We start from the raw sequence: 18,551 nt of genomic DNA on the forward strand, positions 1-18,551 counted from the left end.
CTTCTCGCTAGCTGCGTCTTCCGCTCGACTTCCTGTGTTCCTAAGCTCCTGCACACTCAGACACAGGGATCAAATACAGCAGGACCTAACCAACTTGGTTGATCACATCAAAACTACTACGGGGTCCAACAATCTCCCCCTTTTTGATGTGCATCAACCCAAGTTCAAGTTAGGGTTAAAAATAGACATAAACAGTAATTTTAAAGAAAAAAATTACTAAACTAACAAGTTAAGAATAATTTTTGCAATTTGTAAAATTGCAACACTTTTTATAAAAAAAAACAATTTTAAGTGTTTTCTCTAACTCCCCCTAAACATTTATAAAAATAAAAGAAATTTAAAATTAATTTTAAATTTATCTAACTCCCCCTAAACTTGTACTTTTCTCTCCCCCTTTGATCACAGCAAAAACGGGGTTAATAAAAATAGAGAGAATTATCCAACAATATGTTAGGTAAAATAAATGGTTCAAAAATATTCCAAGTAAGAATGAAATTTTGAAAAATTTTCTAAGTAAAATTTTGCAAGTCAAAAAGTTTCCAAAAAAAAATTTTCAAGTTAAAAAATTTTCCAAAAATTTTTTTAGTAAAATGAATTTTTGAATCTTTCAGAAGAATATTTAAAAAAAAGTCTAAGTTAAATTACTTTTTAGAATTATAGAAAAGACTTTTAACTTAGGCGAAATATAAATTTTTTTTATTATTATTAAAACAAAATTCATTCTCAAGTTATTGCCATTTCTCTAACCTTATTATGATATCTAAATTTCCACTTTAGTTTATCATAATTTTTTAGATTTAAGGAAAACAATATTAAGTATGCGAAAAATTATTTTGACAAAATAATTGATAAAAGATCTTTTGATAATTCGTTCGACAAATTATTTTGTAACTCACAAGAATCTTTTGGCAATGTTTTTAGTTTCAGAAATTCTTTCAACAAAATAGTTGGTAAAAAATATTTCGACGGTGTTTTTAATTGGAAAGATTCGTTCGACAAAATTTTTTCTAATCCAGAAAATTCTTTCGAAGATTTAATTTTTAATTCGCAAAAATTTTCAGGTACCTTCTCGATTAATGTAATTAATTGTTCAGAAGGTGGAGACTATACCTGACTTACCTTGTCAGTTGTTGATTCTCCCCCTGTTGAGTTGTTTTCTTCCGAAGTCTCTTCCCCTTCATCGATGCTCATCTGAGATGAGCTTTCTGTGGCTTCAGGATGGAATTCGGCTGTTGGGGTTGTTGCGGCATTTACCTTGGATTCGGACTCTTCATAGATCTTTAAGAACTTTTCCCAAAGTTCTTTTGCTCTATTGTACTCTCCAACTTTGTCGAGATCTTCATTTGGTATTGTGGTTAGAAGATGAAATTTAGCCCGCACATTTGCCATCGACTCATCACGTTGCTTCTCGTTCCAGAGGTATTTCTCGAGCTCTTCTCCGTTTACTTTCTTTGGTGCTTCATAACCAGATTTCATTATTAAATAAATACCAAATCAGACTTAAGGTATACCTCCATTTTTTGCTTCTATGAAGCAAACTCACCCTTGAATGCAGGTGGGTAGTCACTGGCTCCGGCCATCGTCTAGATCTTCGTGCTTCAGTCGGCGATTAGTCCTCTGAGGTGGTCCGGCTCTGATACCACTTGTCGGTACAGCGGAAACCGGCAAGAGGGGGGTGAATTGCTGTAAACAAAAGTAAACTATACCCTCCTCGGATTTCAACTCAGATTTTAAATCAACAATAAAATAACAACTAAATTAAGGAGACAGAAAAAGAAACAGAAACAGAATTTAACCTGGTTACAACCAAGGAGGTTGTTAATCCAGAGCGATGAAAAGCTCTACTAGCAGAATCTCCTTTACTGTAGGCGGAGAAGCCTTTTTACACTTAGAACGCTCACTTAGTTGCTAGGAATTGATTACAAGTTGGATGCTTGAGTTGTTCTTTCATTCCTAGCTCCAGGGACCTTTATATAGCTCCTGGAAAGTCTATCCCGAGGGTCCAAGGTGCCTCCAACAAGGTTCAAGGCGCCTCCAGCTCGGTCAGCGGATAAAACTTTATCTGCAATGCAAACGGTCAAATCTGACATGTTGAAGGCGCCTTCAATAGGGTTGAAGGCGCCTTCATGATGGAGGCGCCTCCAAGCTGGCAGCTCCATTTTTCAGCTTACTTTCTTCAGCTTCCGATGCTCCGTTCTTTTGGGTGATTGCGGCTAACCGGAATAAGGCTCACCCGAACCCAATTCCCGGCCTTCTCCTCGAGCAACCTTCCGTCCCGGCTTAACGTCCCTCGAACGCCGCGCATGCTCTTCACGCCCACCGGAGTACTCTTCCGCAACTCTCTCGTCCTTCGGACGCACCGAGCCCGTCGGCTCCCTTCCCGTGCCATCCTTCTCGCTAGCTGCGTCTTCCGCTCGACTTCCTGCATTTCTAAGCTCCTGCACACTCAGACACAGGGATCAAATACAGCAGGACCTAACCAACTTGGTTGATCACATCAAAACTACCACGGGGTCCAACAACAACAACTCACGGTGCCCGCTCGAGATGGCGATGTATCAACTCGGCGCAGGGCTCGGCTTGCTATACCCGATAGCTTGATATTATCTGCTCAAGCCTACTTGTTTGTAAGTCGTATTTGTGCATCTGGCACAAACTCAGAACTGTGAAACAGAGCTTCTGACGATTGTAACGGGTATATAACCCAACAAAACTTAAAACAGATTCGTCCTGTTGCCATGGCGGCAGAAAATGTTGAGATGCAACAGGCTCAACATGTGCCGGTCTCCTCCGCTCGATTGGGAATGTGTCAATCAATCATGGGGAAAAGCCAGAAAAGTTCACAGGAGTGAATTTCAAGCGGTGGCAGCAGAAGATGTTCTTCTACTTAACCACGCTAGGTCTGACATGTATCTTGACCGAGGAAACTCCCAAGGTTGTTAAGGGTGTAGATGAGGTGAACACTCTCCTTCTGATCGACAAATGGAACGATTCTGAGTTCCTCTGTCAAAACTACATCCTCAACAATCTTGCCAACTCACTCTATCTTGTGTATTGTGAGAAGAAAATGACAAAGGAACTGTGGGAATCTCTGGACAAGAAATATAAATCGGAGGATGCTGGGGCCAAAAAGTTTATTGTTGTCGTTTCCTGGACTATCAGATGAGTGACTCGAAGTCTGTAATCAGTCAAGTCCAGGAGCTTCAAGTATTCTTACAAGAAATGCACTCAAAAGATATGACTCTGAGTGAAACCTTCCAAGTGGCAGCTATCATCTAAAAGCTACCAACTGGCTGGAAGGACTTTAAGAATTACCTGAAGCACAAGCGGAAGGAAATGAACCTGGAGGAACTTGTTGTTCGCCTTCGTATAGAAGAAGACAACAAGAGTTCGGAGAGAAAACTGTTCTCTTAGGCTACTGTAAAAGCCAATGTTGTTGAGCACGGACAAAGCTCAAAACGGAAGCATCCAAAATCATCCACGACGCAACCCAAAGGACAAAACATGAAAAAGAAGTTCTTAGGGAAATGCTACAATTATGATCGTATGGGTCACAAGGCTTCGGACTGTAAAAGGCCAAAGAAGAAAAAGCCTGAGGCCAACCTGACAGGAAAACAGGATCTGGATCTCTGTGCCGTGATCTCTGAGGTGAACCTAATAGGTTCCAATCCTCGACAATTGTGGATCGATACTGGAGCCACCAGACATATGTGCTGCAACAAGGAGCTACTCCATAACTTCGAAGAAGTCACTGGAGACAAACTGTTCATGAGGAACTCAGCAACCTCGGGCATCATGGGCCAAGGAAAGGTGGTGTTGAAGATGACCTCGGGCAAGGACCTTACTCTGAACAATGTGCTGTATGTTCCAGAGATTCGGAAGAATCTAGTATCCGGATCACTTTTGAGCAAGTATGGCTTTTGCATTGTTTTTGAGTCGGACAGAGTTGTATTATCCAAGAATGACGTGTTTGTAGGAAGGGGCTATGTATCTGATGGGTTGTTTAAGTTCAATGTAATGGTCATTAAGCCCAAGATAAATAAAAATAAAAGCTCTTCCACTTATATGCTTGAGTCTTCGCGTTTGTGGCATGGTAGACTAGGACATGTTAACTACGATGTGTTGCGTAGATTAATAAACATGCAAAACATATCTACATTCCACCTTGACCCAAAACACAAGTGTGAGATTTGTGTTGAAGCGAAAATGACAAGGTCATCATTTCACCATATTGAAAGAAGTAACGAACCACTTGACCTAATCCATATTGATGTGTGCGACCTAAAAGGTACGCCAACATGTAGTGGTAATAAATACTTCATCACTTTTGTAGATGATACACACAAAATACTGTTATGTGTATCTTCTCAAAAGTAAGGATGACGCTATAGAGAAATTTGCTCTCTATAAGAATGAGGTTGAAAACCAGCTTAATAGAAATATTAAGGTGGTTCGAAGTGACCGAGGTGGTGAATATGTGTCACCGTTCGCTGAGTTATGTGCTGTACATGGGATCAAACACGAAACAACAACTCCTTATACTCCTCAGCAAAATGGAGTTGCTGAGCACAAGAATCGAACTCTTAAGGAGATGATGAATGCTCTTCTATTAAGCTCTGGATTACCAGAGTCCATGTGGGGGGAAGCTGTGTTAACAGCTAATTACTTTTTAAATAAAGTGCCCCGGAAGAAAATAGATAAGAGCCCTTATGAGTTGTGGAATGGAAGACAACCGTCCTACAAATATTTACGAATGTGGGGGTGTCTTGCCAAAGTGTTGGTGCCTGATCCGAAAAGGATTAAGATAGGACCAAAGACTGTTGACTGTATATTTATTGAATATGCACATAACAGTAGTGCTTATCCATTTTGTGTGTATGAGCCACACATACCGGAGGTACACAAGAACTCGATAATCGAATCGAGAAATGCTTCGTTCTTCGAGCATGTGTTTCCATATAAGACCCGAGAGGATGCTAGCTCATCAAAACGGGCATATAAAGCACAAGACGAAGAAAAAGACGATGAACCAGTTGAGGTTGAGCTTAGACGGAGTAAACGAGCTCGGGTAGAAAAATCCTACGGATCGGATTTTATCACTTTCATGTTGGAAAGTGAGCCTAGCTCGGAGTTACGCAGAAGCGGTAAGCTCGTCTAATGGACCTCACTGGAGAGAGGCAATTGCATCTGAGATAGAATCTATCTTGTAAAATCACACTTGGGAACTCGTGAATCTTCCTTCGGGAAGTAAACCACTAGGATGTAAGTGGATCTTCAAGAAGAAAATGAAATCAGATGGCACAATCGATAAATACAAGGCCAGATTGGTAATCAAAGGATACCGACAACGAGAAGATCTTGATTACTTCGATACATATTCTCCGGTGTCTAGAATAACTTCCATTAGAGTATTGTTGGCTATCGTCGCTCTATGAAATCTCGAAATACATCAAATGGATGTCAAGACAACCTTTCTAAACGGGGATTTAGAAGAGGAAATCTATATGGATCAACCTGAGGGGTTTTCTGTGTCAGGACAGAAAAACAAGGTCTGTAGATTGGTGAAGTCATTATATGGTTTGAAACAAGCACCAAAACAGTGACATAAGAAATTTGATAATGTCATGAAGGAATGTGGCTTCAAGAGTAATGAATGTGATAAATGTGTCTACATGAAAGTCACAGAGAATACTTACGTCATCTTGTGCCTATATGTAGATGACATACTTATCATTGGGAGTAATGATAAGATAATTAAATCCACTAAAGATATGTTGAACTCAAGATTTGACATGAAAGACATGAGTTTAGCTGATGTGATTCTAGGAATCAAAATTCTGAGAATGGCAGATGAACTTGTTCTTAGTCAGTCCCATTACGTGGACAAGATTCTTGAGAAATTCACCAAGGATGATACTGCGTTGGCACGAACGCCGATAGATACGAGTCAACATCTATTGAAAAATCGAGGTGAAAGCATCTCTCAGATAGAGTACTCTCGAGTAATTGGAAGTCTGATGTACTTGATGAGTTGTACACGACCAGACTTGGCCTACGCAGTAAGCAAACTGAGTAGATACACGAGTAATCCCGGTGTTGAGCACTGAAAAGGGATAACAAGAGTATTGAGGTACTTGAGGCATACTCGTGAATATGGACTGCACTATACAAAATATCCTGCTGTGATCCAAGGATACAGCGATGCGAGTTGGATATCTGATATAAAAGACTCTAAGTTTACGAGTGGATATGTCTTCACTCTAGCTGGTGCAGCCATTTCCTGGAAATCCTCTAAGCAAACCGTAATAACCAGATCCACGATGGAATCTGAGTTTGTAGCTCTTGAAAAATGTGGTGAAGAGGCTGAATGACTATGACAATTCTTAGAAGATATTCCACGATGGCCGAAACCTGTGCTGGCGATTTGCATATATTGCGATAGTCAATCAGCAATCGGTCGGGCATAAAACTATCTGTATAATGATAAGTCTAGACATATACGTCGCAGACATAATACCATTAGATAACTACTCTCAACGGGAGTTATCAATGTTGACTATGTGAAGTCAAAAGATAACCTAGCGGATCCGCTAACCAAGGGGTTAAATCGAGAGTTAGTTGCAAGCTCATCAAGAGAAATGAGCTTGATGTCGTTGTCAGCGATCAGTGCAGAGGACACCTAACCTATGCTGACTGGAGATCCCAAGAACTAGGTTCAAAGGGACAACTAATCTGCACTGACTAGACACACTGTGGGGGGTAGCCCAAGGATACAGTGACTAGACCAGGGTAAGCCGATGGGCTTTTAATGATCAAGAAGAGTAGATGACAACTCTTGAGGGATCACCTATGTGAGAAATAAGTAGGGCCGCTTCGAAGAGAATTGGAGGCTCAAGTCTTAGAAGTTCTCACAGAACCAAGCGTGTTCATGGCCAAGAATGAACACACTCATAAGACCTAAGCTATATCAAGGAGAGTCTTGGGTAAGATCTGTCCATGCTTACACCAACGGCCGAACAGTTCAAAGACATCATGTCTACTAATCTGCCAGTGAGCAAACAGAGTTTACAAGGGAAGGTTTAAAGGGTTACACCTACCTATCCCATACTCGACTCAACTGTCGAAGACTATCACAAATCCTTGTTTCCATTCATATGGGGGATTGTTGGAAAACATTGAATGGAAACGTGACTTATGGGTTGTAGTCCCACAACGAAAGAGCGGCTTTACGACTAAATCGAGCAAAAGAAGTGAGAATTCAGGACCCAGAATGCTCATACAAACTGATCAGGACATGAGATGTCCACGTAAGTTTGCCAAGTAAGGCCATGTGTCTCTTTCATTTTTGGCAAAGGCCATGTGTCTCTTTCATTTGCTCAATGACATTGCTCAATGACACATGTAAAACCACGTGTATCATTTGGAAGCAAAGCCACATGTTTAGCTTGCATGCATGCCACCTATGGTTGCATGATTCATTGGCTTGCCTTGCTAAGAAGAAGCCACGTTGTGGCTTGGAAACTAAGCCACGGTGTGGTCTTGTGAAGCAGCCACGTTGTGGTTTGCTTGGCAAACATGCAAGCCACGAGCTTGCAACACTCTTGTCTATATAAGGTGGAGAAGACTTAAAGCAGAGAAGAGTATGAGTGCTTTGTGATCGTTTTCCACCATTCTTGTCTAAGAGCAAAACAATTTGAGAGCAAGAATCCCCTCTAATTACTCTTTCTTTTCTACTGTGCATCTTTTGCCTAGTAGATATCTGTGAGAGTTTTCAGGTATAGTTTAGATCATCACGACAATCAGTGTTCGGTTGTGCTCGTGATCCTGTCGTTTTATCCTGGGAAACAGACGTCCACCTAATCCTCTGAGCATGGCGGAGGGGATGAATCTGTTTTAAGGAGACAATACTCTGCTGGGCAACAACTCAACAGAACGGGCAACAAACTTCGGTATTTGTCCAGTCGGTATCTAGGAAGCATCAAACTTTGACTCTCGACGAAGAACGGGCAACAACTCACGGTGTCCGCTCGAGAAGGCGACGTATCAACTCGGCGCAGGGCTCGGCTTGCTATAGCCGACAGTTTGAGATTATCTGCTCAAGTTTATTTGTTTGTAAGTCGTATTTGTGCATCTGGCACAAATTCAGAAGTGTGAAACAGAACTTCTGACGATTGTAACGGGTATACAACCCAACACATTTTTGGTTGATCTTGACTTCTCAAACCCTTTTAAATATTAAATCTTTGCTTGCCTTCGAATATTCCCATAACCCTGGAACATCTCAGCATATTTTCTATTGTTTTATTATTTATTGGGGCCACGAGTAATTGCTCTCATACCACAGATTTATATTAACTAACTAAATTTTTTTAGTTAACTAATTGTACATCTTGCATCTGTTTTGCTAGTAGGATTAGATTTAATGTGCATTCGAACTAAAGCTGCCTTGTTCAAGTTCACAGATACCAGCTTTTGGTGCTTACAAGTTATCTGATCTACTAAAAGTATTGCTAGGGGGTTCGGAGTTATGGAATAAGCACCAACTCTATTTTCTCAACTTGGTTGTATCTTCCTCTTATACTCGCTCGCAGGGGGGAACGGAGAGGAAGGCTGCAAGGGGCAAAATTGTTAAAACCGGGAACCGATAACAGCGTAGTCGATCTGCTTGTTATAATATATACCAAGAGAAGAACCTCCATGAGTTCAAGGTGAGGATTTACTGGCTGCAACCTTTTTGGATAAATTATTTTGTGCAGTTAAAACCTTTTGGAGAAGTTCTCTTGATGTGGTGTTTACTTGGAGGAGGAAAATAAATAAAGGGAAGTAGCTGAAGTGAGAGAGAAAAGAATGGACAAATTATCTTCCATCCTCTCTGTTTGCTTGGAGGGGGGATGTTGGTTCTTTCCTTGTGCAAGTTGGAGATTCAAATCTTCTTTCCCTTGTATGAACTTGAAGGAAATTGTCTTTTTTACAATAATAGTGTAGGAGAAGATGTGACAATATATACACTATACATATTGAAGGTTAATCTAATTATTCGATCATTAAGTTGTATAAATACCAATAGTGTCGAGGTATGGCCCACTTCGAGCAAAGAAGCTCGCAATCTTTCCACCTTGTGCATGGAGGGTAAAAGTACTTCTTCCATTTTCTTCACCGTAAGCTTCATAAGTAGCCTCGTTACTCACAAAAGTAGTATTCATCCTCTCCCAAATCAAACTGCTCATATAAATAATATTCTCGTAAGTTAAGTAGGGTTTTAAGTTAGCAATTATCTCAGATGACGGCCTGCCATTCGGTCCACTTGTGAAAGCTGTTCCATTTGTATGATACTCGGATACCGTCAATAGCTTCTGCATGGCGAACCGCCCACCACCTTTAGGATGGAAGCTTTGCTATCTACAACTATATCCTTGACTTCCCCTTCATTTTCTCCACCTACACATAAAGGAGTTGGAAAGAGAGATCGATGCCTTCCTTTCTTCGTAGTTTTTCCAGCAGAGGAAGAACGTAACGGGTCAACTTTTGTTCTTTTCTTGATGCATAATTTTTCGCATATATATGTTAATTTGTATAGCGGCTTCTGAAAAAAATCTAATTATGTTGAGAGTGGGATTTGAACCCACGCCCTTTCGGACCAGAACCTTAATCTGGCGCCTTAGACCAACTCGGCCATCTCAACGTTATGTTCTATTAAACCATTATATTTTACTCATCTTCTTAGTCAATGCCTCAATAAAGACAAAATCTTGAATGTATACGATCTAAAGTTTCGGTGATTGAAAAAATTATCAAATCTTTGTAAGCGTAGGAAGAGAATTAAATATTTATGAATAAATTTAGTGTTCAATTCAATAAATATTTATTTAATATACATCAATTAATTAAATGAATTAATTTAAATAATTTTATCATTTAAATTAATAAAGTTACCGTCCATATGTTGCATGTTTAATATAATACATAAATATACATATAAATTGGACTTGATAAGTATGTGTAATAAAGCTTATGTAATAGTGCAATGTCAGTAAAAAGTACATTTATTAGATTTTTCAGCATAAAAAATTAATTTAATTTTTTATATTAAATATTAAACTAATAAAAAGATATACTATAATCTTAGTTAAAAGATCGAAAAAAAATATATTTTCTAATATTTATACAAACTTCTCGATATGGTCAATCATAAAAATGTGAAAATAAAAATAATTATAATAGTACATATTTTTTTTATATAAAAAATAATCAAAAAAATTATTAATAAATTTTAAATAACTATTTTTAGTATAAAAAGAAAAATAATATTAATATACTTTTATTTTGGACTCCATTAAAATTAATCAATAAAGAGTCGTAATAAAATAGTACGATAAATAAAAATTATTAATATTCATAAATATACTTGATGAACGAGGTTGATGTTTATTAACAAAGTTTTTTTTTTTTATCAAGTTTATAAATAAATAAATAAACTCTTAAAATACTTTAAAAAACACAATATCAAATTAACTAACCAAATGAAAAATATAAAATAATTTTAAATAATTAGATAAATTTAAATTGAAAATTTAATGAACAACCTGAGGTAGAACAAGACTAACGATTTCCCAATTTTAAGAATTTTTGATAATTTAAGACGTCAAAGGGTGTTTTTACAAAGAAGGTACTTATCAAGATTCCGTACCATGAACGGCGTCCATCTTCCAAACTCCAAGTAATCAAGTAGTCGACCGCCGCCCCGATGCCAGCGAGATTTCGTTGACGTGCTATCTCATGGCCTGCGTTCGCCTCCCGTCGGCGGCCGCGGCCAGTCCTCTGGCCTCCTTCCGCGTCTCTACTCTCCCGCCGCGGTTCGCTCGACCCGGAATCAGGCTCACGAAACCCCTGAGGCGATTCGCTTCGCTCGCGGCTTCGACCGCCCGAGCATTCGACTGGGACGACGTCGTTCGGGTCGCCGAGGAGGTTCGCGAAGACGAGGATCCTTCTGATCTCCGTGGGTACTTTGAGAAAGTTCGACTTTGTAACCGTGGATCGGTGCGCCCCTTCTCCTTTCAGAGTTTTCGTTCTTTTCATTTATTTATTTTTTTTACATTAATGGTTTTCTCATTGCGGCGAGTTTGCTGGAAACATGTGCAGGATTTGCAATCGGAGTTTGTACCTTTTCTGGTCGTGGATCAAATTGTGGGATACGTTCATAATCGGTATGTGATGTTGGCATTGACTATCACACATAATTTTGGAAGATGCAGTAGATGACCGTGACTTCTCGAGCAAGCATTATTTCATCCCAATCTCACTTGTTCTTTAGCTTCTGTATTCGAATGCGTCATCTGGAAAATTGTTAAAATGTTTGGTCGAGCTAAAAGTTATTGGACTCTCTAGAATACCTATTTATAAAGTCGCTTACTAGTTGGTTATTTATTTATCATTCCTCGATAAATTGAAATTGTATGTAATTATTGATATCTGTACTCATCAAGGGAACATTTGGGTGCGTAAAATTCAAGTTCAGGCTTCTAAAAATCTCAGGTTTGTGGACCACCTAAGACAATTTGAGGAGGTTTTTAAAGTAAATTTTGGCAAGAATGAAGCCTATACTGGAGGCAATGTTCAACTGCACTATTCACTTGTGACACCTGAGGAGAGAACAAGGGCAGTTGGAAATGCAATCAAATGCTTGGGAGGGCTGATTCCAGGTATTCGGAATGAGGTACTCTATGGACCTTTTAAGATATAACAAGGTTATGCTTGGGGTTTGAAATGGGTTCACTAGTTAGATATTCTGCCACTTATCATAATGTGATACTGCATCATAACTACATTGTTAACATGAAAATTGACATATGACTCAAATTTGACCATTGAAATCTAAGTATCACCAGCGGAACTTGTCATGTTTGAGAAATCTATGGTCCTCATCTTAGCTTGTTGTTTAAGTATGCAGAATCTCTAAGTACCTCCATTGAGCTTTTCATGATTGAGAAATTTATGGTGACCATCTTATCTTTCACCATAGACTTGTATTATATCATGTTGGCTACCTGTGTACAAAAGAATGAGATACATATTTTTATTTATTGTCTTTTCTTCTTGTTTTCTAACTTCTTTCTTTGTGAATCATGGCAGTTATATCCAGTTAAGCCATCATTCGAGGAGCCTGTATTCTTCTCTCTAGAACGTGCTGCTGCACCTTATTTTGGCATAAAGGTTTGTTCTTTTTTCCTTTCCAAATAATATATCATTCTGAAATCTGCTAACTTCCCTTGTCTTGGTTATCAGGTTTAATCTGTAGGGAATGAAGTTTTTGTTATTTGTCCATATGTTTATGCAATTCCAGTTCTTTCTTTTTACTATCATTATTGTTTTTGTTGTCTGCATTATTAGATTATGTCTGATCATGTTTTGGGAATGAGATAAACTATTTTTGACTAATCTTCTGCTTTGTGTTTTCCTTCTTTTACTTTTTTTTTTTTTTTCATCTCTAGGCATATGGTGTTCATATGAATGGTTATGTGGAGATTAATGGGGAAAATTTTCTATGGATTGGGAAGAGAAGCATTTCAAAGCAAACATTTCCTGGAATGCTTGATCATCTTGTTGCTGGAGGCCTGGTATGTTCTTAGTTTCTATGATGCCATGGTTTTGAGTAATTCTATATTTCTGTGATGCATTGTTAAGCCTAAATCATTAAGGATAGTTATCACTGATAGATCATTTCCTTGTTCTACCTTTTAAATTTCATGGACTATTAGTCCTTACCTATACACTTTTCATAGTTTCGACTATGTGAATTTCTGCTCCCTGTTGTATATTTATATTGATTAGTTGAATTTAAGATGAACTTCATGTTAAGCCATGGAGTAACTTTATTAAATATTATGTCATGTGTAACTCAATGTAAATGCCTTTTTCACATGATTTTCATTGCAAAGTTCCTACCGTTTGATATCCTTTCACAAGTACATGGAAATATAAAGTATGGACAAGTTTAATACATTCAAATAATGCAATATGGAATATCTTCAAATAGGATGTGGACACGTTTAATATATGTAAATATGCAATATAGGAATTCTTCAAATCTGATGTGGTTTATTGCCTATCACTCTCTTTTTTTAACACAATATTTAAACAATTTCCCTCATGCTGCCCTATAAAGTAACACTTCTGATCATCTGTCCAAGCAAGGTTTTATAGTACTTAGCAGATGGGAATAAGCGAACTGTAATCTTTAAATGCTAAAGAATTATATTATTGTTTGATTTTCTTCTCTTATCAATACCTATATGAATACATGCATGTCTGTATACAAATATCTACACATGCACTGGTGAAACATGCACATATCTTAGCCAGTTAGATTCTCTCTCTAGTTGCATGAACCTAGTGCTGTTAAGTCTAAAATCTAAGCAAAAACAAATTTCAGTTTCCTTTGTGTGATTTTGTGTGTCATTCTATTTTTCTGGAATTGTTGGTTGATGGTTGAAGCTGATCTAAGCACATGGGACATTTCAGTTTCCTTCTTCTTATTGCTGTGATGAGTTTCTTGTTTTTGACAACTTAGTACATTTAGTAGTAAACTAAAGAATTATTGACTTATGATCAAATTCAACCATTTGATATATTCAGCCACATGGTATGAGCTGCAAAGAGAATCTCCAGAAGGAATGTGAAGAGGAGGCTGGAATTCCAAGATCTTTGTCCAATGTGTATGTTTAGAATTTCCCATTTATCTGTATTATTAATTGTCAGTTAATGCTTCCATGTTTTGTTTTTAACATGAGGTTTATGTATGATCAGAGAAGTCTCACATTTGACTGCTAACCATGTCAATTTAGTGATTTTTGATTGCTAGATAGAATTTGCTACTTTCATTTCGATGCACCATTATGAATATCACATTAAGAGATCATTTGTCTCTTATTCTAGTGGATTATAGCTATAATTAGTTTCAATTATTTTATGCTACCTTTTTTAAGTACCTATATCTATGAATTTTGATAATAGATGAAAACGTTCTCATTGATGATGAAGAATTTAATGAAAGATGGATAAATTATTTTTACAAATAATCATTTAATTATATTATACATAAAATTTAGTTTAATAGACTGAAATGTATGGTAAATTTAGGAATATTATTTTTTAAAAAAAATTTAAGAAAAAGTAATTTTCACTTACCTCCAGTTTGTAATTGTGAATTGCAGCTTACTAAGAGCATCTCCAATGGATGACAGGTTTTTAGCTTTTTTTGTGGGCCCCACCAATAACAAGAAGAGAGAGATTAAGAAGCTGGGTTCGATTTTTCGAACACAGCTTCTAAATTTCTAGTGGCATAAAAAAAGGACAGTCCGATGCACGAAGCTCCTATTATGCGTGGTCCCGGGGAAGGATCTATTGTACGCAACCTTATCCTGCTTTTTGCAAGAGGTTGTTTCCAGGATTCGAACCCGTAACCTTTTGGTCACAAAGCAACAACTGTACCGTTGCACCAAGGCTCCCCTTCAAGTGACACTTATGAAAGAGAAAAGTAAAGAAGCTCAAAAAAAGCTTGTAAAAAGTTCCGTTGGTGATGCCCTAAATTCTAAAATAATTGCTAGCCATATAACCAAATCAAAAGACAGGTTCCCACCTGCAGGGTACACCAAAGAAAAATAATTGAACCTATCTTTTGATGCCCTAAATAATTGGCCCGTATTGGTGATGCCCTAAATTCTAAAATAATTGCTAGCTATATAACTAAATTCTGAGTATTGATATTCTTTCAACTTAATTTCATCAATAATAATTCATACCGCTAAAGAATTATTATTGAACTACCGCACCAATCCCAAATTACATTTTGGGCTCCTTCTTATTATGAGTGTGTTAGTCTCTCTGTGTTTAAGATGTCGAATATCCACTAATTAAATGAGTTACTGACAACTCATTTTAATTAATATCTTAGTCCAAGAGTAGTACTACTCAACTTATCGTCATGTCGGACTAAGTCCACCTGCAGGATTTACATGACAATCCTTATGAGCTCCTCTTGGGGACATTATCAACCTAGATTACTAGGATACAGTTTCCTTCTATAATCAACAACACACACTATAAATAATATCATTTCCCAACTTATCGGGCCTCTTGATTTATCGAACTAAATCTCACCCATTGATAAGTCAAAGAAATAAATACTAGATATATGTGCTTGTTATTATATGAGGATTAAGAGTACACACTTCCATAATAACAAAGGTCTTGTTCTTTTATTCAGTCAGTATAAAAAGAACTTACCTTAAATGGTCCTGCTCAATACACTCAGAGTGTACTAGTGTAATTTTATAGTTAAGATAAACTAATACCAAATTACACTATGACTATTCCAATGGTTTGTTCCTTTCCATCTTAGTTGTGAGCTACTGTTTATAATTTATAAGGAATTGATAACATGATCTTTACACATCATGTTATCTACAATATAAATTAATTGAACAACTACACTTAGTATACAAATGTAGACATTTGACCAATGTGATCCTTTATTTCAAAATAAATGTTTACAACAAGCTAGACTTTTAGTATACACTCTAACAAAATCTTGGTTCAAGTAATTTTCATTTTTTAAAAAAAAAAATCCACTTAAGACTTCCTTTGGGGTATTATCGGTTTATTCTGATTTCTCTGCATCCATGCTTCTTTTGAACAAAAGTTATTTTCACTGCAGTGCCACATCAGTTGGTGCTGTATCTTACATGGATATGGATGGATATAGTTTCAAAAGAGACGTTCTCTTCTGTTATGATTTAAAACTCCCTGTTGATTTTATCCCCAAAAATGAAGGTAACTTTCTCACAGAGAAATTTCCTTTTATGAACTTGATATTCTTACAATTTAAATGTATGTTTCATCTATAATGTTTTTGTTGCTGGTATTTCCAATCTCTCATACCTAGTGTTTTCTTTGAATTAATTCATAACTGAGGTTCTTGGTGGTCCGCCAATAACTATCCAGATTAATAACAACTAAAAAACATTTATTATTGAACTTTACTATTCATTACATCAGTGTAATATAAATGATGTACTTATGTAGAAGGGAGAAATCAGGATTCTTCAAAACTGTAACCATTTGACCGCTTTAAACATTTCACATGGTACCTCTATATTATTGTTCTTGCACGCAATATTTATTACTCATTCTTTTTTTTCTTAATGAAAAACTATGTACTCTGCACGTTAACAACCAGCCACAATAGACGGCATGACAATTTAACTATGTACGCTGTGCCTTAACAATAAGCCAGAATCAATGGCATGACAGTTTAACTAAAGTTTGAAATAGGTTTTAATCATATTTTGATATTACTATCTGGGCTGAATGGAAATTCTAATGAAATGTGAACAAATTTGTCTCCTTCATCCAATTTTTTGGCAGATTTCTAACATTTACAAAAAGTTTATTGTGTTGGTGAAATATCCAACAATCTTGGCTACTTGCCTATAACATTTCATAATATGCTATTTTCTGCAGATGGAGAGGTGGATAGCTTCAGATTAGTTCCAGTTACTCAGGTTGCAAATGTAATTCGGAGAACCAAGTTCTTCAAACCAAATTGTGCTCTCGTCATTATTGATTTTCTATTCCGCCATGGGTTTGTACATCTTACATAAGTCTTGGGAATTTTTAGATCTTTCTTTCAGCCACACTATTACCGCATATAAATATACAAAGAGTTTTTATGAATTGTTGATTATTGTTGTGTTTTTAAATAATAATGCTTTTTTCACTCCATTGGATCCAATGCAACATGCTAAGACACAGCATTTGCACTCTGAATCTCTGATGTTTTGCATATCCAGATACATAACTCCTGATGAACAGGGTTACTTAAAGCTGCTCCAGAGCTTACGCAGTGGCGATTGCTCCTAAGAATTTGCTATTGTTTAGGTAACTTTCTCTTTGAACAACTATTGAGGTTCTAGTTTACTTTGCAACTATTTGATGTATTAAGATGCCATCTAATCGAGGCTTCATCTTTTTAGACTTTAAAGGAATTGCATGGTCATCCTATATACTTTATTTCCTAATTATATGCTTCTGATATAAGATAATTGCATGGCCATGGTTACTGCCCATTGGAGATTTTCATTGATGATGATTGATTGCTTTATGCAGACTCTTTCAGAATTACTATTTTGATTTGTACAAATTTTTTTTTTTTTTCACATTCAAACAAGTTTGTGGATGCTTCTTGTCGCAGAGCTACATGGGGTGATTGAATACTTCAACAAAGGATTGAAAACAACTATATCACAAAGTGCTGAGAACTCTACGTTTAGCAGCAGAGATTAGTGATTATTGATTCATTCAAGAGCCCGATTCTCCATGTTTTGTTCAGTTATTGCTCCATTTTTTTTGAGATTTTAAATCTGTCATATCAGAGTCAGATTATCACCTTTTTCCAAACAAATTATTTAGCATTATATTTCTAATTAAAAATCTTTATTCAGAGAATATATATTGTATAATTTAGACACAATTACATAATTTATGTTCATGGGCAAACCAATTAACACAGAATAGACTTGAAAAAAAAAAATCATAACAACATTTATAAGAGGGACAACGAATATAGCATGTGTGATTATTTCCTCCCCTTTATCTTAGACTTGCCTATGGGTTGGGTTCGGAATCTGAACTGGATCAAAGGGCTTGTTATTCGTTAACCTGGTTCAACAGGTCAAATTTGTAATGAGCCCGTTTCTAGATGGTCGGTCAACGGTTGGACTCCTAATGAATCGGCGAATTAGCAATTCAACAGCTAGTTAATTGCCATTTCATTCATATTTATTTTTTATTTTTTTAAGTTATAGTTTAAAAAAAAAATAGAATATTTTACTGATATTAATGGTGTGGTTTAATATAAATTAATTAATTTGTTTTAAAATTTTCAATATAGAATTATTTTATATTAGTTTCTTAATATATTTATCTGTGATTATTTTATATTTCTATTAAAATTAACCGCTTTGAATTCTATTTTATATTTAACTCATTAAATTTATTAATCTCATTAACTCTCTTAATTACTGATTTTATATTATTTTTTTATTCATTCTATTTGAATTGAATATAATCTTCACCGGTGATCTTGTCTTCTAAAAAAAGATAATCATCACCGTCCTTTCCCTATTTCCATTCTCTCTTCTGATTGTCGTTTCACCATCCATTATTCTCATTCGATCGGTGTGACTTTTTCTTATCGTGATTTGATTATTTCTTTATCGGATCCCCTTGATTCTTCTCGTATTTTATTTTTCTGGTTTGATCGTATTATGTCGGCTTCATTATTCGAAATTTGCAGATTTGGTCATTGGCAATGTGATCTTGTTCAGCTTGGCTAGGGTTATATGATTGATGCAATTTGATTTGTGATAATTTATGTTCATTATAAACTGGAGTTAATTTTGTTTACTTTTTATTTTTTTAAAAAAATATATAGATTTGTAAAATGTTATTCGTCGACCCAGTTCAATGGGCCCTATTTGTAATCGGCCCGTCGT

At 36.5% G+C, this 18,551-nt stretch overlaps 2 protein-coding genes, 1 non-coding gene and 1 pseudogene across 3 annotated transcripts; 2 read left to right on the forward strand and 2 right to left on the reverse strand.

The window, feature by feature from the left end:
* Positions 1-8,648, forward strand: part of LOC121986756 — a 38,702-nt pseudogene extending 30,054 nt beyond the window's left edge.
* A 396-nt stretch (positions 8,649-9,044) lies between these two features.
* Positions 9,045-9,359, reverse strand: LOC121986758 (jacalin-related lectin 19-like). Its single transcript, XM_042540698.1, has one exon. The coding sequence runs from the start codon at positions 9,357-9,359 to the stop codon at positions 9,045-9,047; it is 315 nt and encodes a 104-aa protein (XP_042396632.1).
* Positions 9,360-9,601: 242 nt separating this feature from the next.
* Positions 9,602-9,682, reverse strand: TRNAL-AAG. The gene has a single exon. It is a non-coding gene; the product is annotated as a tRNA-Leu (tRNA).
* Positions 9,683-10,673: 991 nt separating this feature from the next.
* Positions 10,674-17,502, forward strand: LOC121984617 (nudix hydrolase 20, chloroplastic-like). The gene is made up of 10 exons (XM_042537646.1): positions 10,674-11,037; positions 11,140-11,204; positions 11,533-11,713; positions 12,130-12,210; positions 12,489-12,614; positions 13,633-13,712; positions 15,713-15,828; positions 16,519-16,639; positions 16,848-16,935; positions 17,249-17,502. Exons 1-9 carry the CDS (start codon positions 10,777-10,779, stop codon positions 16,915-16,917), a joined length of 1,101 nt encoding a protein of 366 aa, XP_042393580.1. The 5' UTR covers positions 10,674-10,776; the 3' UTR covers positions 16,918-16,935; positions 17,249-17,502.
* Positions 17,503-18,551: the final 1,049 nt, after the last annotated feature.

Source organism: Zingiber officinale, chromosome 5B (assembly GCF_018446385.1).
Source record: "Zingiber officinale cultivar Zhangliang chromosome 5B, Zo_v1.1, whole genome shotgun sequence".
Classification (NCBI taxonomy): domain Eukaryota; kingdom Viridiplantae; phylum Streptophyta; class Magnoliopsida; order Zingiberales; family Zingiberaceae; genus Zingiber; species Zingiber officinale.